This window comes from Mycteria americana, chromosome 2 (assembly GCF_035582795.1).
Source record: "Mycteria americana isolate JAX WOST 10 ecotype Jacksonville Zoo and Gardens chromosome 2, USCA_MyAme_1.0, whole genome shotgun sequence".
NCBI classification, from domain to species: domain Eukaryota; kingdom Metazoa; phylum Chordata; class Aves; order Ciconiiformes; family Ciconiidae; genus Mycteria; species Mycteria americana.
Genome location: NC_134366.1, coordinates 137,250,631 through 137,273,277, shown reverse-complemented (window position 1 = coordinate 137,273,277; position 22,647 = coordinate 137,250,631). Strand labels below are relative to the sequence as shown.

At 36.2% G+C, this 22,647-nt stretch overlaps 1 protein-coding gene and 1 long non-coding RNA gene across 6 annotated transcripts in view; both read right to left on the bottom strand.

The window, feature by feature from the left end:
* LOC142406190 (uncharacterized) overlaps positions 1–22,647 on the bottom strand; it is a 213,550-nt gene that overhangs the window by 150,895 nt on the left and 40,008 nt on the right. The window lies entirely within an intron of this gene.
* The window catches only part of CSPP1 (centrosome and spindle pole associated protein 1), a 68,027-nt gene that overhangs the window by 33,806 nt on the left and 11,574 nt on the right, over positions 1–22,647 (bottom strand). For 3 of the 4 annotated variants that reach the window (XM_075494767.1, XM_075494768.1, XM_075494770.1), the window contains exons 5-14: positions 22,141–22,164; positions 19,578–19,658; positions 16,380–16,481; positions 12,360–12,805; positions 8,056–8,157; positions 7,331–7,413; positions 5,421–5,514; positions 4,375–4,432; positions 1,208–1,380; positions 372–490 (exon numbers count right to left, since the gene is read on the bottom strand). In XM_075494767.1, coding sequence (XP_075350882.1) covers positions 372–490; positions 1,208–1,380; positions 4,375–4,432; positions 5,421–5,514; positions 7,331–7,413; positions 8,056–8,157; positions 12,360–12,805; positions 16,380–16,481; positions 19,578–19,658; positions 22,141–22,164 — 1,282 coding nt within the window. The remainder of the gene's footprint in view (positions 1–371; positions 491–1,207; positions 1,381–4,374; positions 4,433–5,420; positions 5,515–7,330; positions 7,414–8,055; positions 8,158–12,359; positions 12,806–16,379; positions 16,482–19,577; positions 19,659–22,140; positions 22,165–22,647) is intronic. The other variant, XM_075494769.1, reaches the window with a different exon arrangement.

The following is a 22,647-nucleotide window of genomic DNA, read 5'->3' as shown; positions in this document are numbered from 1 at the left end:
ATACCTGAAATTGTAACAACACCTAAACATGTAATCAGTTATAATATGATTTAAGCAATTTTAGAAAATAATGTGTTGATTATCAAAACTATAAAGAAAATTATCTGGGAGGAGTAACGGCTAAGTAGCTGAGACTAGAGCTTGCTCAAGTGATTAACAAGATTTCTGGAAGCCATAGGCCCTTTTGCAGTTGGAGAAAACTACTTCATTCAAAACCAGTATTGAAAAAAAGCCTACTTTTCATTCAATACACATCTAAGAACTGGGTTTAAATTGCTTTTACTAGTTCTACATTATTCATCACTTAACTAGATTAAAAGCAGTCATCTGAATCATTCTAACAACCAATCCACCTAAAATCATCAACTTACAATATGCAAGATTGGGATCCAAAGGATTCCTAGCCCCATAAAAGTAATATGCGTCATCATAAGGTGTTCTATAGTTGTCTGTCAAAACTGGTGGTGGAGGAGGCGGCATAGGTGCAAGCCTTAAAGAAAAAAGGAACACAATTTTTTGTTTTGTTGTACAGCTGTAAAGAGAGATGATCAAAAGAAGAAGGGGGGGGTGGGGTGGAGGGGAGAGAATTCACTATAGGAAAACTCTAGATTTAGCTCAGCCCAAGACCTCTCATTAGTGCCATGCAGGAACAAGATACAATAAGCCTCAGTAGGAAATTAACCTGCCCTTAGGGAGTAGTACATGAACCCACACTATTCCAGAGATCTAAAGAACATAAAACAAGCATGCTCTCTTTAATTGATTCACTTAATGATACTTACTGGTTACAACAGTAACAGTAAATAAAACAAGCCAAGGATTAGTCTCTGGTCAAGGGGCAAGTGGCACAGTACAGCTTTAGCCACATGCCTAACACTCATTCTCACTCCCAAAATGGTTTAGTCTCAACCGCAGTGTCTAGTGAAAGCTGTCCTTGCCCACACTGCACTCCTGAGCTTGGCCCTGGGAGATTGCTTTACTGATAGGGGCCAAACTCACCCCATACCAGCCTTCTAACGATACGGACGCTGCTGGGCGTGTGCCCCAAGCACACACCCAAGCACCCCCGCAACACGGTTCCATATTACAGCCATGGACATCATTTCTACGGCACGACTCTTATCCAACACAAACATCCACTAAGTAGTAACGAAGAAGCTTGGTGCTAAGTGTGTTAACATGCAAAATGAACATGATGGTGAAGCACCTGGGCGCTGCTATTTCACCAAGAGTGCTGGCTAGCCCCCTGTGGAAGTCTTCATTCACTGGAGAGGCTGAAGGGACGGGCACCGGAGTTTGGAAAGCCACCCTAGGCCTTTCAGGAGGTACTTTCTCTTCAGAAGCTCTCGCTGTCAAGCCAAACTGCTTCAATCTATTTGGCTGAAGGGGGGGGGAATAGAAAAAGAGAGAAAAGAAGCAGTTACTTTGTTATTACTAGGATATTCTGAACCTCCATTTAGGCTGCGTTAAACACTTCAGTGGGTCCCAACTAGCTGTTCAAATTTCTAGTAATTGCGTTTTTTTCTCCCAAATAATTACTGGAAATCTAATACTACAAGGAAATCCAGCATGTTTATCACAAATTTACAAAAGCCAGCCTCTATGGTAGGTTTCAGGAAGTATACGGTTCTAGTTATTATCCAGGGGAAAAAAAAAAAAAAAAAGTATTTACACAGCTGTCTGTAGTACAGCCACCAGTTTCTTACACTGACAGTATTACCATATTATGTATAGGAGAAGTTTCTAAAATACATCCCCCCAAAAAACGTAAAATAGCTCATAATCAGTAAAAATAAAAACAAACACACACTGAGACCTTTTCCAATAAACATTTCCTTGCAATACTGTTATTTCGTTTTTTGGGCTCCTTTGATTTTATTAGCTTTTGCGACCACAACAATTACAAAATTTCGTGGGTTTTTTTTAAAGTATAAAATGTTTATTGATAACTAGCAGCCTCAGAAAAAAGTCAAAGGCAACATGCAAGTAATGCAAAGGCATGCAAGTCAGTCAGTTTCAGAACTATCCTATCACGCCCAGAAAGCCCTTGTACCAGCTGCTATGCATAGATATTTTAATGTTTGTTTAAATGAGTCAAGATAATAAAAGATCAGAAAAAATTCATACACTGTGTAACAGATTTTGTTTCTGAATTTACTGGTCCTAACATTGTAGTGCTTCAATTAACATGCATTCAGAAAAAGCACCAGCAACCAGCTAAATACTAAATATCTAACAGCAAACCATATACCCTACAATATGGAAGTATTTCAGCAAAATATTAAATCTTTACCTCCTCATCACTTAGCTGCAAGACATAGTATATACAAGGCAGTTAGTACTCACCAATCATAAACTACAGCATTAGGATTAAAATTCTCAAAATCTACTAAACATGAATATTTGTTTATAACATTTAACTTCAAATTTCTAGATGTGAATAAAAAATTAGATAACAGATATGAGCTACAGCAATTGAAAATTCAAAAGCAGTCTGCAGGCTTTTTTTTTTTTTAACTTGTCTTTTCAAATCCAGCATCTTGAGCAGGAGACCATTTAAAACAGCCTTTCTCACTAACAAGTTTGATGTGAACTGTTCCCAAAGTGCCCCAGATTTCAGGTCTGTAGCTAATTTCAGATGTGACTATGGTACTCAGTTCATCCTGGGGATTGTTTTCTTTTAAACAAGCAGTATATACAACTCTCTACATTTATAGATTCTTAATCAGGCATTGCTATTTAACCAACCTGTAATTAATCAAGAAATCCACCTAATTAGAATCCCTCCCCGAGAGGCAATTTAAAGCTAACAGTGACTGCTGCTTAATGAAAGTAGCAATTCCACTTAACTGAAGGCTTTCAGCTAAATTAACGGTTTTAAAACATTATACATGCCCTGGACTTGCTCTGGATATAATTTTGTTCCTACAACAGGCACTTTTCAGTCTCTGACTGAGATGCGTACGGTATATAGAGTGCTTCAGCACAGCATGCTTCTGCCTAGTCAGCTTTGATTAGGCAAAACTGTTTACACTGCCCTTACAGCCTGCTGTGCCAGAAGAGCTGGCATCCTCTGCTCAGTTTTTCCTCTTTTCCTGCCTGGCTCCCAGCTGTACACCCCATCCCTCTCCCTTTCACCTCTGAATCCCTGATTAGCCAACTGACCTCTCTAAGCCAACTAAAGCAGCAAAAAAGATTCCGATTTTTGCCAGCTAACCAAGCTGAATCAGTTCGCAAAAGGGATCAAACAAGCACCACAGATAGTTTAAGCAGAGAGGGCAGGAACATGCCAGCCAGACCACTTGTCAGTGTTCTCCCTCCCCATTTAGGAGTAAGAATTTTGATTCAGCTTCGTTGCTTATCTACATGCATTCTCAGTCTCCTTCCTCACATGCTGACTAATAGCATCTTACAGCTATTCATCCATCTTCATTTTCTAGAACATACAAGCTCCTTTCACCTCTGCTGAACTCTCCTGAAATGGCAGTTTCTTTCTGTGTTGTAGCCTCCCCCAAAAACCAGCACTGTTGATAATTTAAACTGGTAACCAGTTAAATTAATAACCAGTTTATTCTTCCTTGAGAAAGTTACTCATCCTACATCGCCAACAGCAGATCTCTACTGCACCCAAGATGCAATGGCTTCAATGACTTAGCAAATACACATGCAAATCATACTAGTTCTGTGACAATCAGTCTGCTACTAATGTTACTAGCGCTGACAATCTTACTCCTTCATATATGCTAATCAAAATTCTTAGTACAATAATCACCTTACTAAGGAAGTGGAGACAGTAGTAACTCTGCATTAAGTTTTACAAGCAACACAATACTAAACATCTTGCTTTTTACAAAATCCCATAAAAGTGCTTGTAATCCTGAACACTACATTTGATAATTTAAAAAAAAAAACTTACAAATTTGAAATTAAAAATTGCTACAATGAGATCAACTTGGCTGCAAAACAACTGGATTTTTTTTTTTTAATTGAAAAAGAACAAAAACTTTCTGCAGCATACTTTACATTGCCAAAGAAAGGTTACTAATGTGTTCATGTACAGGCTACCACTGAACACTTAAGTATTTTTTCCATGATACTCACTGCTTGTACAAAATTTCCACTTGGTCACAGCAAAACAAAATGTTTGATAACTTTTGTGAAAATATTTTCCTCTTAAGCTGAAAGCATGTGTAATGAGTTACAGCCCTATCAACCTTGGCTTCAATTTTATTCTGTGCTAATGCCCTATTAGAAAAAAACACAGCATTTATCATTCTATAAAAGCCCTACAGCGTTTTGTGACTGAGCAACCACAGTGTACATGTAATAAAAAAAAAAAGTCTATATAAGTGAAAGAAAATCCAAGTTCCTTACCTTCTTTTCTGGGTCTTGAGCTCCAGAAGCAGCAACTGAGAGCTCAAGTTCCTTCTCACTGTTTTTGTTTTAAAAAAGGGAAAGAAAAAAAAAAGGATCAAATCAGAAATCAGTAACAGCATTCTTTCAAAGCACAGACCTCACAACTCTGTAGTTAAAATAACTCTGAAAATAGAGGATAACAGAAGACATGATTCCACTTGATTTCTTCTGGAGTCTGTATACTGTATATTATTTGTAAATAGGATACTTACATTATTTGTAAATAAACAGAACTCTCACGAAGTATCTGGCTATCATCTATTCTGCCTAATAAAAATCCAACTACCATGAAAGGACAAACCACCACATTGCTTTTTACTACCACCTTTCAGGACATTTCTTAAAAATTGATCTTTATTCACGTTATAGCAAGAAGTTTATAATAAACATATTGAAATGAATGATTCAAAAGTACAGCAATAAGTACTATATTGCAATTTCAGGGCTCAGGCTTGTTCAGTGTGTACAATTTTTCATCACAGTGAAACCGTCAATAGTAACTTATTTTTAATTACTTATCCCTTCACTGATATCACTGTGTGTTTTTATGTATCTATACTATCACTCAGCAGGCAGCTACTTATAGGTAAGCAAGAAATTTATATTTTATTATTCTGCATAAGCCAGATGGTAAAGTGCTTTGAAAGCGAAAGGTTACTTTCCTAAATTGGGGGGCAAAACAAGATTCATTTTCAACTTTGCAAAGTAATTAGACACTCCTCTACCAGCAAAAAAAGATAACTTCAGTTAGAACTTCTTTATCCTTAAGAAACTAAAAATAATTTTTTTAAAATGAAAAAAATCTTTTTCCTTTGTTCCATTGAAAGCTGGTGAATTTGTTTATTAAAAACTAAAGGTCTCATGCCAATGAGTTTAATTGGATGCAATATTACCTAGCTAGCTGGAATTCCTTAGTTATAAAAATTATTCTTACCACATTTAATTCATTGAATTCCTTTAAATTTCAGCCATTATCTTCTAAAAATATAGTAACTTTCAATTACCGTTTCTTATTTCGCTGTTGCTCAGCCATCTGTTCTATTAGTTCTTGCCTGTATTTCTCTTTTTTCCTTTGGAGAAGTTCTCGGTCCTGACCACCTAATGGAAATGACCACACATTTGCGTAAATGCTCCACAAAAATACACAAAAGGTACTGGACAAACACATTGCATTTCAGTCAATTTAAAACATGAAACACAGCAGAGTATATGATCTGGGAATGTGCATAAGAACACTGGATCTTTACTGACTTAAAAAAAAAATATAGTTTTAATACGCAGTCTGTTTGAAGTATGATGATGAAAACTACTAAAATTTTCATTAGTATTTTCCTAGTTTGCCTGTTTTTGTATAGTCAGGAAGCTACAAGTTTCAAAGCTGTGTGATACAACAGCAGCTAAAAACAGTTACTTAAATTTTGTATTTTTTTCCCTAATGCTCAGCTAAGGAAGATACACTATGGCACTCCAAAGTTATGAGGCACTGTTCTGGATAAAAATGAAAGTTAAAAGTAAGAAAGTCAAACCCACAGGGAGGAAAGCAAATTGCTCCGCTTTTAGGATGGTCCCCATGACTACTAAGAATTAGCAAAGTATTGGCAGATATCTATATGTAAAAGAAAACAGTGGTAACATCTGACATGGATTTTAAGGAACTCAAAAAACTTTCAACTTGTGGTAGTTCCCCCACAATAAGTGTGGAGTCTTCTATTATTTTAAAAACAAAACAAAAAACCCATCATCACTACTTTCTATATAGTATGACTATCAGAGACAAGGACTCCTAACATATTTCATACACAAAGTCACTGTGGACCTCCAGTGAAGTTGACCTGAACAATAACATGAAGGAAGCTGCAAAGAAACTAAACAAACAAGCAAAAAAACCCCAAACAACAACAAAAACCCATGGCTGACTGAATTTTTTATTCAATTATTGTACTGGGACTGTAAAGTGACCAAAATGTGCAAGATAACCTCATGGTGTGTGATTTTTGGGGAGTCTGAAACCACTTCTCATTTCCAAAAATTTCAAGTTTTAATTTACTTAATCTTTACACAACATAGTTAACAATATTCTTCTCCTAACCAGAACTGCTAGGAATACAAATTCACAGCTTTGTGTACTCAAATTACTACAAATGAGATGACGGAACAGATCAGAGAGGCTGACCATTACCATTACAACACCACTGTTTTAATGCTGCCTTTAAACAGTTCCAAAAAAATGACCTGCCATATAGAGCACTGAAGATTAGGTAAGATCAAATGTAAAAATAAATAGAAATTATTCTGACAACTGTTAGTCAATTTTTCCACAATTCAAACCTAGCTTGCCTTCAAAGGCTCCCATGCAAAGAACTACTACAGTTCTTTTATTCTTGCCTTATAATTTTCTGAATTTAGCTAGGAACACTATGTTTTCAACAGTATTTCTCTCTACTACACTCAATAATAATGTTCCCTACTAAATTTTATGGCTACATTTAAGCAGTAAGAGATGATCAGAATCATTTGTTCTTACACAAGGTTGTGAACAGTACCATTTCCCATATTTCTGCAATACAAATTCAATACCAAGTCATGTCTTTAACAATACTGAGGTTAATATTTCTCCTATACTTCATTTTGTAAAAAAACTTAAGACTGTATCTGGGCCTTAAACTGCTAATGAAATCTAAGAAGAAACTTGGGCTCTTCAAAATTAATTAGAAAGCCCTCTTACATTAAGGGGGAAAAGGAACATGTTTTTCTTTTTTTATTTTCTCTATGTAAATAATATTTATTTACCAGTCTTGGGGACAACTAGCACAAAGATAAAGCTAGTTTTTCTCATTTTTAATTATTCCCAAAGAAAAATAAAATATGCAAAGAAAGGCTAACTCGGTGTCATTAGTTAGGTTTTTATACATACCAAGAACAAGGCCTGTTGCATATGGCATTTCAGCTGCAGACTTGGCCTGTTCATTAGCCGAAGAACTAATTCGTACCTGATTTCTGGCAAAGACAAAAAAGAAAATGGAAAGATCAAACTCGAGAACTTACTTGCAGTCTGTGTGAAACATGATAGATGCATTTACATCACTGTGATACATTTATGACAAACAGCTTTCTTAAAATCCGAAGAAGTATCACAAGCAAAAGAAGAAACCGCCTGGCAAAAAGGCGTTTCTCACAGTTCTCATTCGCCTGCGGTTTCTGAAGCCATCAGAAACACTGACTCAGTTGAGCACTTCAACAATGCTGACAGACTGAGTGGGCCAGTCAAGAGTTTATGTAAGGGCTTTACAAGTGTTCTGCTTCTGCCTCATCCACTTAGATCACTTCAGGACTTGCAAAACCAAGACGAGAGGAAAAAAGGGAATTTTAAAACTACTATCAGAAAAGGATTCCACATTATGCTAATCATTAAAAGTCTTCAGTTGGAGAATAGGTGAGCTATTGTTTCAAAAAGAAAACTGGCATGCAAGCTTCAAAAGCTGTTCTCAAAGGAAACACGTTTTTCTTGTTGTACTATATCGTAGCTGTAGGAAAAACTGTCAGCCATTTCAGACAACATATTAGGGACTTTAAATAAACATTTTCCTTTCACCATGAATTTGTAGTGCAATTATCAGAAAAATACACTGTATACCACACCTAGAATTTCCAGTTCTTGAGATCTGCTGCACACGTGCTCTCTCCTTTAATTCGTCTTCATAATCTGCAGGTAGATCTCTTACTATTCCATCCAGATAGGGCCTTAAAGAAATAGAAAATATTCAGCTATGCTTGCCTAAAAACATCTAATCTGAAATGGAAGGTCCAGCAGTTTCGTGCAAATGGATCCTCAGCCTGATTGCACACTGGACGGCAGAACCAGTTCTGAAAATATCACACAAAGTTTCTAGAAATAATTCACTTTGCTAGCATTGTCAAGGCAGCTCTCTGTCTGGAGTCTGAACTCCCAAGCCTGCTTTCATGCAACCTTTATCTATTGAGCCTGGTTAAGAGTTTTGAGAGCTGAAGAGCATTCAGCATTCACGCTGTATTAATTGAAACAAGATCTTGCTGCTCTTAATCTCCAGGAGCCAACAAAGTCTACAACAGATTTCAGCACACAGCTATTGGGCAAGTCTGGTGAAACAGTTAATTTGGATATGAAAAGCTTCTTTAATGACAACCTACCCTTCACTACACAACTGATACCATTTAAAAGAGAGAGGTGACTTCTGATCAAGATAAAAGACAGGTAACATGGTGAATACAAAAATTCAGGAGCTAAAATTTGAATCATCTGCATATGAAGTAATATAATTGAAACTTCAAATAATTCTAAAGATGCCAAAAATTGTATGGTCACAATGGAGCTTTTCCTGAAAAGATCTGGGGTCGTTGAATTCACAGACTTTTCTTGCCTTGCAAATTAACTATTCTTTAATGAGGACTTCACGTTATCTTGATAAAATAAGGCAAGAATAGGTATTCAATGGAAAATAAAGTACCCAATAGATGCTAACAAAGTTATATATTTTCCAGAGCTGGACAGAGCCATGGACTTCCTGTTAAGCAAGCCAAAAAAAATACTAGGTAAAGATAGAAAAAATCCCATCTTACTCTTTTATGTAAAAAGTTCCACAGCTCTGCCCAACTCTGTAATTTAAATAAAAGCCAATAATCAAAGGCAGAAGGATGCAAGCAGATTATTAAACATTGATTTGGCATCTGAACAACCCACAAGAACAACATGAAAGAATGACATCCATCCTCTTGGCATAACATGATCTTCTTTCATGATCAAGAACATCTTTCTGATAATGATCAATCTGCTACTTACAAGGCTGGTCACGTAAGACTGAAACAGTCAGGAAATAGAAAGCCTAGTCCATAGCATGATGAAAGGATGCAGGGAGGAAGCAAAGAAACAAACCTTAGGATTCAAGAGGCAACCTTTTTTGTAAAAAGCAGCAAGCTTAGCGTGGCAGGCCCAGACATGTTGGCCCAATTCAATCAAGAAGCTGTTGTATCCTGTTTACAGGACAGACCTGGCTGCTGGGGATGGACTAAAGCATTCCACTCATAAGAACCAAAACATTTTGCAATTCCTCTCACTTTCCCGTCACCATTTCTAGTTGCTGAAATATGCCACAGTCCTTGTGCCACCGTCAAAACAGAAACCTTTCTGGAAAGTCCTGTTACAAACACCTGTTCGTAATAAAGTAATAAACTAATAAAGTTTACTTTATTAGTTTTACAAACTAATAAAGCCCATTTAAAAACATAAAAGCTTTAGTACAGCAAATAAAAATATTCCTCCTTATGAATTTATTTTCTGTCATGAATCAAATGTGTTCTGGAAAAGATGACTTTGCCTGAAATGGAGAAAAAAAAATGCAAACCCTTCAGGAGCTGAGCTGTCAGTAACTAATAGATGTCTTTCTCCTTGAAGAGAGACTGAATATAGTTCATAAAAGGTTAAGTGGAGCTCCTTGTAAAGGAGAAAGAGTACTAGATTACAAAGCATATTTAATTTTAAAAAGTAATTTTCAATAAAAATTCAGCAAAGTAGAAAATACACACCAAAATTACAAACCTTAGTTTTATGTACAAATTTCAGTTCAGGCAATCCAGGTGTTGGTCCAGCAACTCCTTTTAAGAAGATGCACCAAGTTTGCCAATAACAAAGATAAGACTATCTTCTGTACTTTCTTTTAGAAGAAAACTGGAATTAAAACTGTTTGAGAGGCCTCTCCAAATAAGCAATGAATTGCTTAGTGATATATTGGTCAGATATTTATATAAGCACCATCAGTGTTTTCTGGAATAACTAAGAACTAGTATACTCTATTCAACATGATACTGTCTACTGTTGGTTCAAACACCATCCCTGCTGGTATTTTACATATATAATTCTGTATATATTGAGAAACAAAGTAAACCCTCAAACTTTATTAAACGGTCATTTTTATTCAAATATTAGACTCTGTGTCCAATCACATTAGACAGTAGCAAACAGCTACCTAGTAAAAAGAGGACATTCATCTTTCTGGGTGTTAATTAACATAGAGGATTAACGTTGCTGTTAGTCTCAAAAATATGGAAATTTTTATTATCTTTTTTAGACACCAAGTCAAGCTTCTAATATTTTTCTTTCTGAAAAGTTGTAGGACAAGAAGACCCCACCCTAAAGCCTCCTTTGCTCATTTCTACCAATATTACACTACAGGATGGAACAATTTTTCTATTTTGCATTATCTTCTCCAAATCTTGTTCAGCAGAAAACAGGCAATCTTGTTACCGCTGTCTATTTAACCACTGTTTCCATTTGCTAGTCTTTTTCAGAAACATTGTATGAATAAATACATGCTTTTAGAAGCACATCTGGACATACAATCTCAAACTCTGAAATAACCCATTTATTTAATCTGCATCTCCCAAATGCTTCCAGACATTTCATTTTCTCCATAGTTACTTAATTCCTTTATGATTTTTTTTAAAAGGCTGAGAAAGAATATCAAAAGCTGTTTTTGCAGAGAAGTTATTTAAACTCTATTGGCATTTGAAACTGGAAAAGAAGCATGACTTCATTCAATTTAGAAAATGCTTTTGCAATAGAAGAGCATTTTAGGCTTTGTTTTTCCCAGTTATTAATTTGCAGTACTATCCAGAAAATTATCCCTGTAAACAATGACTCAAAAGATCATTTAACCCGTCCACCAGCAATTAACAACGAAACATGATCATAATATTTAACATTGTTGAGAGTGGTACAATTTGCCTTCCGTCTTTTCTAGAAGTGTTAATTCTACAAAAAAAAAAAAAGTGGTTATTTTGCTGAACAAGGAAAAGACAGTGGTGCTTCCTTCACTGAAGCAACTGCAGTAAAATAATTCTGGCAACAGGCTTAACACAAGGGGGGGGGGGAAGCATCTACAACACTCATGTTCCCAAGATCTGTGAAGTGAACAAATGAACACTCGTCAAACACCTTTCTAAAATTTATTTACAAGAAACTTTACTGCTTTATTTCATTTGAATTTAGCTGTATAAAACACATCTGTTTCAAGTTTGGTACTATTTCACACCACAACCCATCTGATTTTGAAAGCAACCGGTTCTTGCAATGGAATAACCAAAGGTGGCCAGACTGCCAAACCCTGAATGATTGGGAAGGTTATGCTTTTTTTTTTCCCCCCCTTCTTTTAAATGAGTGAGCTAGAAGAGAAAGATCAACAATTTATGTCAAAGCAATCAAACTGATTTATCGGTTAACACAGTAAAGACTATTTATGAACAGTACCTAATATCAGTTTTCCTCCCTAGTGATTTATCTAAAACACCCTCTTTTGTTTGGTTTGGGTTTTCTGAAATGTTTATTCAAATTGTGTAGTTATTACTGAGATTAGCACCTATTAACACCATCAGGATTTGGGTCAAGTATGCATATGTTTAAAGTATGCCATTTAGCAAGACATGCAGTAAAAAAGAGGATTTTTTAAAAATATATTTTTACATTTCTAACACATAGTGGCATGTACCTAAAATTGAAGCTCAAACCAGTTTTGGAATCTGAGTTTAAAATTGACTTGCTATAGGTATTACAGACTAAGACAATACATGTAATCTTGGGTTGCCAGCACAGGGGTTAACTCTAAAATACTAACATGTTTTCTGGCAAACTATTCTTCATAAAAATGAATTGTGGGGTGCTTTTTCTGGGGTAATTTCTCTAGTATCCTTGGTTTGCCATAATATATAAAATGCTCCCTAATGTATGATGTAAAGTCTTTAGTACTGGTCCAATTTTAAAATATTTTTTCTAAAAATTATTGCAAAGTTCCTTTTTAAATTAAGTACAAAAACCCTGCTTTCACATGTGAATCTTGTCTAATTTTCAATGAGAGCAAACCATGGCTGTCAACAAGCACTACAGAAATAAAAGGAGGAAACGGAATTAAGAATACCTTTCAGCATAAAAAACCCGGGGAGTTTTTCTGTCATAAGCACTTTCACATCTAAATCTAGGGTCCATTTCTTCACTTATCTCAGGATCATAGTCCATTCTGTAGTATCTTCTCCCAAAATCACGATCCTCCTCAAGTCTGTGATGCTTCCTAATAGGAATTACAGATTGGCTAGCAAATCCACGATGTCTTCGACTGGGAACATCCAAATCTTCATCAAGTCTTTTATTTAATAGTCGACTTCTTAATTCAACCTCATCATCTAACCTATGATACCTGTCTTCCTCCAGCCATCTCTTATTTAGCAGTTCTTCATAACCTTCTGTAGAAGTAAAGGCATCCTTCTTGGGAGGTTCTGCACCTGTATTACAGGGCTGTACTTCTATATGTAGCTCTGGCTGGAGCCTGGTAACAGCAATAGGTTCTTTATTCCTGTCCATCTTATTCTGTTTAACGGAAAAAAAGTATTAAAAGATCTGAATATAAACAAGTAACACTGAGCAAAAACTTGGTTTTGTATTTCTTCAAACAATCTCTAAACAGGCATTGGAGAAAAGGTAGGAGGTAAGCAAGAAAAATACTTCAAGGAGGGCTTAAAAGCTAGGGACTTTTTTTTGTTTGTTTTTTGAGGGAAAACACAAGCACTCTTTCTCTTATCTAATGTTTTTCAGAAGAATGGCTATCAATCCCGGATAGGCCTTTTACAAACTCCAAATGGACCTTCGGATTCAGAGGTGCAAAGTATCAAAAAACACTTTGAACTTTATACCTCATCAAGAGACTAGATATCTTTATTCTACCCAGATTCAGGCAAGTCTGTAATACTTTTTACCTATGAGCACAACCTTTTAACCTGACCATTTCTTAATCTATTTCTTTGCTCCCCAAGGAGATGTCACTATGAGAAAGGATAGTTTAGTGGATAAAAACCAACCCTATGACACACTGGACCAGTGTTCAGTACACAGTTCTAGCAAACAACATGGTTTTGGATAAATCCTGTACTATTTCTGTGCACTAATCTTTCATCTGTGGAATAAAGATAACAGTAACTCATACATTACAAATGAAAAATAAATTAAAGATGCAAATGACACCAAACTGGGAAGAGACATCAATATACTAGAGGGTATGACTGCCACTCAGAAGGGTCTTGACAAACTGGAGAAATATGCTGACAAAAAGCTCATGAAGATCAACAAATGCAAATGCAAAATTCTGCATCTCAGAGAGAATAATGCCATGCACCCGTACAGGCTGAGCACTCACTGTCTAGAAAGCAGTTTTGCAGAAAAAGGCCTGGATTAGTGGTGGGCAACTAGCTGAACATGCGTCAGCAGAGCACCCTTGCCGTGATGATGGCAAACCACACCCTGGGCTGTATCAGCAAGAGTGTCATCAGCAGGTCAAGGTAAGTGATTATCCTCCTCTGCTCAGTATTTATTCAGTATTCAGGTTCTGGTGTAGTGTGCCCAGTTTCCCTCCCTCCCCACAGATACTGACAAACTGGAGAAAGCGCAGAGGATGGCTACCAAGACGGTTAAGGCACCTGAGCTCATAAAAGAGCAGCTGACAGAGCTGGGTTTGTTCAGCCTGGAAAAAGAAGGTTAAGGAGGGTATGCATGGGGGCAGGAGGACCTAGTAATTGCAGTTTCTACCTAATGGGTGGTTACAGAGATGCCAGAATCATGGTTTTCAAAGAACCAATGGTCACAAGTTGCAGCAAAGGAAATTCCGATGCGATACGGAGGGAAAGAAGTTCAAATCAAGCAGTTAAAGCTGTGGAACCGGTTGCCCAGAGGAACTATGGATTCTCCATCCTTTCAAAACTCAACTGGATAAGGCCTGACCAACCTGATCTAACTGCGAAGTTAACCCTGCTCTGAGCAGGGGATTGTACTACATGACATCCAGAGGTTCCTTGCAACTGAAGTTTATCCCATGATTATCTGAACTGTTGGATCAAACTTTTGAGGTCACATATGTTAATCATGAGACCTATTCATTTGACTCTCACTCCAAGTCAAATATCCCTCAGAGATGGAAGAACCTCAACAAATCCTCACGAAGTTTTTTTCCTGTTATTTCATGAAAGCAAAATTGTTTCTACACAAGAATGATAAAAATGTAACATAGAAGTCCAATGGGATGACAAACAAAGCAGAAAGAAAAAACCTTGCCTCCCTAAATAGATTTGATTAGATAAGCCAGCTGAGGAAATGCCCAAATAATGCCCAAACTTGTAGAAAAATCTTTAGAGATTTATAGACTCAGTTATACAAACACAAGCTGCATTTTCACCACGTATTTCCTAGGGATGACTGTTGTGTAGCACTCCAACCCTTGAAGAAGCCAGTAAGAATCAGATATTGAATTACAGCATCTAAAGGATGCCTGAATACTGCCTTATAGCTGTCTTCACAGATTAATAGTTTTCAACTCTATGACACTCCAGTGCACTTGGAGGAAAAGATCTTTCTCGTAAGAAAACAATCTTTCTGGAGACAGACAAGAAACATTCTTCTAGATCGAACTTATAAATACATGGGTATTTCCACTTGCTGACTGCTGTAAGAAAGACAATAAACTTTCAGCTGTTTTGAGTACAAATACAAGTCCCTTCATAGAATGACCTAGCTCTCACACTACTGTACACTTAAGAATTTCCATATTAAAAAAACGTGGAAGGCCTTCTTAAATCAAACTTGCATTAGATGAGAGTTCCAAATTATTGCAGTCCACCACTAAACTAAGGGAACAATATTTTAAAAAGAAAATTTACCCATTCTACACAAGATTTTACAATTAACAAGCAGTAGAGAGGCTTTCTCAGATCAATATATTGCTTCCAGATTACTAAAACAAAGGGTCTCACAACAATGCTAATTAGACCTAAAAATCCCTTGTTGACTGTTGTACTGGTTTTGGCTGGGATAGAGTTAATTTTCTTCATAGCAGCTAGTGTGCGGCTATGTTTTGGATTTGTGATGAAAACAGTGTTGATAATACAGGGATATTTAAGTTACTGTTGAACAGTGCTTACACAGAGTCATGGGTTTTTCTGTTTCTCATGCTGCCCCACCAGCGAGTAGGCTGGGGGTGCACAAGAAGCTGGGAGGGGATATGGCTGGGACAGCTGACCCCAACCAACCAAAGGGATATTCCATACCATACGATGTCATGCTCAGCATATAAAGCTGGGAGAAGAAGAAGGAAGGGGGGACATTCAGAGTGATGGCATTTGTCTTCCCAAGTAGTTTGTCTCCCCATGTGTGATGGAGCCCTGCTTTCCTGGAGATGGCTGAACACCTGCCTGCTGGTGGGAAGTAGTGAATGAATTCCTGATTTTACTTTGCTTGCGTGGCTTTTGCTTTACCTATTAAACTGTCTTTAACTCAACCTACGAGTTTTCTCACCTTTACCCTTCTCATTCTCTCCCCCATCCCACTGTGGAGGGACAGGGAGTGAGAGAGAGGCTGCGTGGTGCTTAGCTGCCTACTGCCATACAAATCAAAGGCCTCAGCTCAGAATCTGAGTTCAATTATGCATGTGTCTAGCTCACTTTCAGTAGTAAAGACATTTTTTTTTTGATTCACAAATGAACAGCACCATATACTGGACAGCTGCCTGCACTTGCCTTGCCTTCTCACGAACTGGACACAGACTGAGGAAAAAGCAGCTACAAATAAAAGCTAAGGAACACTGTGTGGAGCTCAACATTTTGTCCAAAAAGACAGCTTTTTTGGCCACCACCTTTATCACCAATAACAACCCAGGGACTTCCTTCGGACACACAGAAGAATGAAAGCATCCTTCTACCAGACAGACATGACTGAAGTAGGAATCAAGAACAGTAATGTACGACTCATAGCCACAACTTGCTAGATATATTCTTAAAACTGTGGCCTAATTGAACGACATTCTTTGCTTATTTTGTCTTACTTTGTATCTTAGTCAATGATAAAACAATTGGCAAGATCATTTATGTTCTTTGTATCAGCTTCAGTAAAACTGTATTACCTCTGTGTTTTTCTTCCCTAATTTCCTTAGCTTTTCATTCCATTCTTCTTTATCCCTGAGATATTGATTGTACTCCTTGTTTCTTTCAAGTCGTAGTTTCTCCTAAAACAGGCATTGAAAAGGGCATCATAATTTTGCATTTTTGAGTAGCTTTTAGTTCATAGAACTGCAGTATTAAATGAATACAAGCGAGCTGTGTGTTTGCCCTCCCCCTTCTTTGTGATATACAAATAGGGCTTGAATTGCTTTGAGGTTTTTGTTCATTCTTGAACATAGTACTTTCTCTTAATCTGAAATCTGTAAGTAGAAGCCGTCTTCTTGGGCATGAAGTCTAGTCCCCAGTAACACTACTGTATATCAAGTTCCATCTTAAAACTGGTTAGGTTTCCTTCTGCTAATCTATTCCAAAATTGTTTCAAAGCCTCACTCCTTTGACAATTAGAAACCAGCTTCTAATTTCCAATCTGAATGTGTTTACAGATTATTTTTAAACATACAAATTTTTTTTTTGTGTTCAGGGTAGTTGTGACTTGCCCACTCATAATTAAAAGAGGACAACAAATACATGTATAGACAAGATGTGTCAATTATAGCTTAGGATATAACTTGAACTTAACAAGCAGTTAAGCTGACTGCAAAGAGACTCAAAAGCACAAAGAATGCAAGGAAAACTAAGAAAAACATGATCTATCCACCTTGTCCTAGCTGCTTTTGCAAGGTGACATTTATAACCAGCTTGCTCAGGTCAAAAAATATGCAGGAATGGTACATCAATAGCCTAATAATATAATATGAAATACTAAAGTCTCCAGGTAAAGCAAACTCTGATTTGCATTATTTCCTGATATTAGTACCTTATGTTTAGAGCATGGGGCATCTCTCATACTACCTTATTCCAACCATCATATGAATGGAAAAAAAAAAGATAATTATATTACAATATTATGAGTCATGCTCTTCTCCACTGCAGTATTTTCCAATAAAAAAGCAAAGGGTATTAAAAAAATCTGAACATCTTATATACATTTACTTTTCCATGAACAAATGTAAAACAAAAATAATTTATACCTCAGTCACCATGGAAATACCAGTTTAGTAATAGTTTTGCAAATGAGACCAATGCTTCCCCAAACTATCTTTTTCTGACAGTGACAATATAAAACCTGCAGGCAGCTGCAAAAGCTGCCTGAGGGGTATTTTCCAAAGCTGAGAAACTAGCATTGTCTTTAACAGGTGGCAAAACACTCAGCAGAAAATTCAATATGCTGTGTGACTGCACATTTTACCTAATAGAGGAAACCAAAATGCAAATGTTAATCTCTAATCATTAGCTGCCCAAGACGCTAAGCATTTAGCAGGGCACAGTGTGACATCTTCTGGCAGCTTTTAGGTTCTGCAATAGCAATAAATAAATGGGTAAAAAGGATACAACACACTTGTACAGAAAATCTCAGAGTGAATGTTGAGCTGCTATGATAGAAAACCATCAATGACCAGACATGTTCCCAGTTCAGATACCTCTTTAATTTCTACGGAATTAATCGAAGATACTTTATCTTTCACTGTTTCAGCACACATACTCGCAAGGATTAACACAAAGTTCACGAGAACTTGAAGCTAACATAAACTCAGCAGAAATGCATGCTGCCACTGAGGAGTCCTTTCCCCTTCCTGGGCACTTCATTCTTGCTGCCTCCCTTTTTTTTTTTTAACACTAGTATAATTTGGAGTTTGGGGCTTTTTCATAACAGCAGTTTTTACTTATTTGAGTTCTCACCTGGCTCCTCATATGGCCAAACATTATTGCCAGCACAAGAGAGGCAGAAAGCGTAAGTAAGCACAGCAAGGGCAAAACTAATACATTCCATAGCAGAAGTCTTGCGCCAGATTACGGTGACAGCATAGCCCCAAACACAGAGCAACAATGCAACTCTGAGGCAATATAGGTTAAAAAACCAAAACCAAATAAAACCCCCAAGGGTGCAACAGTCCAGTCCTCCTCCAGCAACACAGTTTCTCTTTCTGCCTTGCATCTCCATTGGGGTTTGTCCACTCCTAACAACCAACCAGTGGTGTTCGTGGAGTCAGCAAAAATATTTTCTAAATTACAAGTTTCTGCTGATTCAACTTCCTGGATCAATTTACAAGCAAACACAAGAAAGGAACTGGGAATAGAAGGCCAACAGCGTGAGGGCGGAAGGAGAGGTGACCCCTGTAAGGCTGATTTAGGCTTTCAAAGAATCATACTATGCATCAGAGGAACAGATCAGAGGTTAAGAAAATCCACGTATGCATGTTGCATCTTCATATTCTAACCTCTGTGAACCTCCAATAGCAAAGAGGCTGTTATGGCTGGTATCTTTCTCCAATATATGAAAGCAAGACCATAAACTGATAAGAAGCCTCAGGGAGATCAAAGGGGCTAAATGCAGAGAGAGAATGTGTACTCCTTTAACAAAACACATTAGTATCTGTACTCTCAAAGACAGATTGGAAATTGGGAAGATTCCTATATTAACAGCAGGCAATATTTGAAATACCAGATAGGCTTTTATTTAGATTCCTGGATTTATCTGTTCAAAAAAAAAAAAAAAAAAAATCACATAAGGGTAAGCAGGTACGTTAAGCGCACACAAAGACATCAAAACAAACTGTGTACAGCAGAAAGCACGCTTCCTTTAGTTCTGATAGGAACTGATAAGAATATCACTGTAGAAACAACTACAAGCAAATTTTTTTAAAATTATCCCCAGGCTGCAGTAAGAACAGTAGTAAATTAGAAAAGTATATATATAATTATAAGAAAAACAATGTTCTTTATTAGATCAATATTTATTGCTGAACAAAATCCAAGCACAACCACTAGATCTTTTGAACATACCAAGTGCCCTGCAGGTGTGAATTAGAAGTAGCAAACCTCAAACTAGTATCAGTATAGAATTACACACCTAATTATCTAAAAATTAAGAGTACAGGTAACCTAGGATTAAAAATTTAAAAACAACAACAAAATTTAAAGACTTTACTTTTCTGAGAATTATTCTAACGACCACCTCCAAAAATGTTCATTTGTAAACACTGTAAAAAAACCCAACCAAACAAAAAACTTAAGTGCAAATAATTTTTCCACAACAGTTTAAACATCCAGGTTCATTTTCAAGTTATACACCACTTACTTAATTTCCTCCAGATATTTACCTTGGCAGATCTTCGCTCATCAATAGGAAGAGATAACCCCTGAGTATATGGATCTACTTCACCAGTAGTCAGATAGTTTTTCTACATTAAAAAAAAAAAAAAATCATTCAATATATTTTAAAACACCAAATCTTACTTGCTAAATAGTTGCTAGGAATTATATTTTCTGAAATAAGTGTCATCAATTTAATGAAATAAAGACTGAAGACAACTTTCACATTTTGAAAATGTAGGATGTTCTTGGAACACACGAATGAAGTGAAGTCAAGGAATGCGAAAAGTAAAGGGCTTTGTCAAGCCTTAAACTTGAGTTTGAAAGCGTTTGCACTTCTTCCCTATTACACTATTTCAAGGATTACATAAGTTAGTTCCTGTTTATTAAAAAAATATATTTTTATTCAAAAAACCCCCACCATTACTCAATTCTCCTGTAAGTAAGTAGCATAAGCACAAGCATCTGTACAAGCATAAGAGGAATTTTCCAAGACACTACGTTACTTAAGATGAAAAATTGCTTTTTCTAACTGCAGAAAAGGTATGTCGACCTCTTATTTTAACAGATGGAATCGATGCTAACACTAGCACAGTCACCATTCTGCATCTCAACACTATCTGTTTTCTACAACAGCAGTCCCCAAACTTTTCAGGATAACGACCCATCACCAAATCTTGTAATTCCTTACGGACCTTCAGTCACTTTCAGAACAGAACTTTCCATTGAAAACACTATGTTGTTGCTCCATATAGCTCCCTAGGCCACAGCTTGGGAACTGGGCTGCACGCCAAGTCAAAGTATCAGCCTTTAAAATCAAACACCAATGCTGGAACAGGTCCTTAGCTTCCAGGTCTAGTGGCTTCTTCATACATCACTCATACACTAAAAGCATCCCCAGGCCATTTTCAGTCAATCACCTAATGTTTTATAAATCCGATTATCTTTAATAAAAAGATCACGTGTGGCATGGGCTGACAAGGGGAATGGGTTAGATACAGTATTTCACTAGCATTGTTTCCTTCCATTATCTATGTCATAACATAGCTTAAAAGCTTAGAGGCATGTCAACAGGTAAGAGCTCTACCTGTTCCAGTACAAAACCACATCATTATGAATTCTATTTCACAACTACACATTAAAATATTTAAGGGATTTAATAACCATGCAAATATTCAAGCACTGAGACAACTAGATTAATATGGAGAACTAAGTTATTTTTGCTAGAAAAAGTAAATAAATTCTAATCCTCTTTATTAAGTAATTCTTTTCATACTTTGAACACATCTGTAGAGGTTACCTCTGATCTTAAAAAGGTATTTGCCAAAAATCAGAAGCTGATATGGAAACTGCATTTTCTACATAAGCGAGACTAAACAAGTTATTAACCAAAATATTATCACTATGAGAGCTGCTAAAAGTTGCACTATCTCTTTATGTGGGGAAAAGAAATTAGAGATTGTTATCCTCTCTCTTCTTCAGGCCTTACAAGCTTAATATAGCTAAAGTACTACGTTAAAAAAACAACCCTTGTAAACCTAAATTTGTAAAACTGAAGTTCAACTGAGAATAAAACACTAGAAGTTAATGTAAAAATTATATTATTTGGGTACTTCGGCGAGAATTATGAAACATTACATTTTAACACAATATTCTAACTTTGAAAATAATCTGAAGTTTAAGATTAAACAAGAAGCAACAATTATATAAGCATCCTTTTGGTTAGAGGTTAAGAAGCCAGTTAATTCTGCTGTTGCTATTGTTATTCAGGAATTCTAGTGCATGCTTATATAGTTAATTTGTATCATATGCATGTTATTCAAAGCCCCAGAAAAACCAGAAGGTAGTGCTTCTACCACGTTACCTCCCAGTCCTTTACTGAAGTTGCTTAATTGAACAACCTGGAGGGACAGCGTTAAATTTGAAAATCATATATACATGACAGTATAATGATATAAATATTTAAAAATTACTGTAATTGAACAAAGCTTACAAAAATGTGCCTCTGGTATTATTTTTTCTTCACAATACTTGTATTCTTGCATTCTGGCCACTAGGTGCTGAATAGCTGGCTCTACTGCTTTCCTAAGCACCACTGATGAGATTTCACAGTGACAGGAAAGAAAAAAGCCTTGACTCTGGTTCTGATGACATATTATAATATTTCAGAGTTTACGATTTTATTCCAGCTTTATAAAGTATGTATATCAAGAAAAAAAAAATCTGAACTCCTAACACCTATGTAACTGATAAGCCTTGAAGCAAATGTCTACTAAAAGAAAAATTTTTGTTGAGTCAGCATTAGGCAGCAACAATAGCAATTGCAAATGAAAAAAGAAATCAACAAGTGTTTTAAAATCTTATTAATGGAAAATAATAAATATAAGCAATAATTTTGCACAAAGCAAACAATGCTGTTAATCACAACTAATCACTACAGCATGCACAAACACATAAAGCACAAAAAAAACAATGATTTTTTTTTTTTTAATTCAAAAAGCACAAAGCTTTCAAACAAAGCAAAAAGCGACTAATTTGAAGAAAAAAAAATTGGTATTGCAGGCACCCTACCTTTCTTTTTGCCTGTGAAATACCCTAAAAGTCAGGGAAAAGATACTATTCAAAAAGAGTCTTTCATTCAAAAATACTTGACTTAATAAAAAAGACTTCATTTCTTAAAGCCAATCCATTCTTTCATTTTGAGAACTAAAGACACTGATAATCAGCATTTTCAGACAACAGAAATTATTTGCTTCCTGATTTTTCTTCTGTTTGACTAAGAAGGGATACAGAATATTCCCAAGATTATGACATTTCTTACATACCATTTCAATTTTAAATTTACTGTGACATTTAATAAATCATGCTAAGCATAACATCAAAGATTTTTTATTTCTAAAATTGAAAAGAAGCTGTCAAATGAAGTTACACTAATTATAGGAATATTCTTACCTGAATTGCAAACCATAGAATACATAAGTACTTAAGGAAATAACAGATGATATTTTAAATTCTTAAGAAGAAACTAAGAAAGAAGTAGAGACAAATAAATGAAAGTATTCAGAATAAAATGTACTA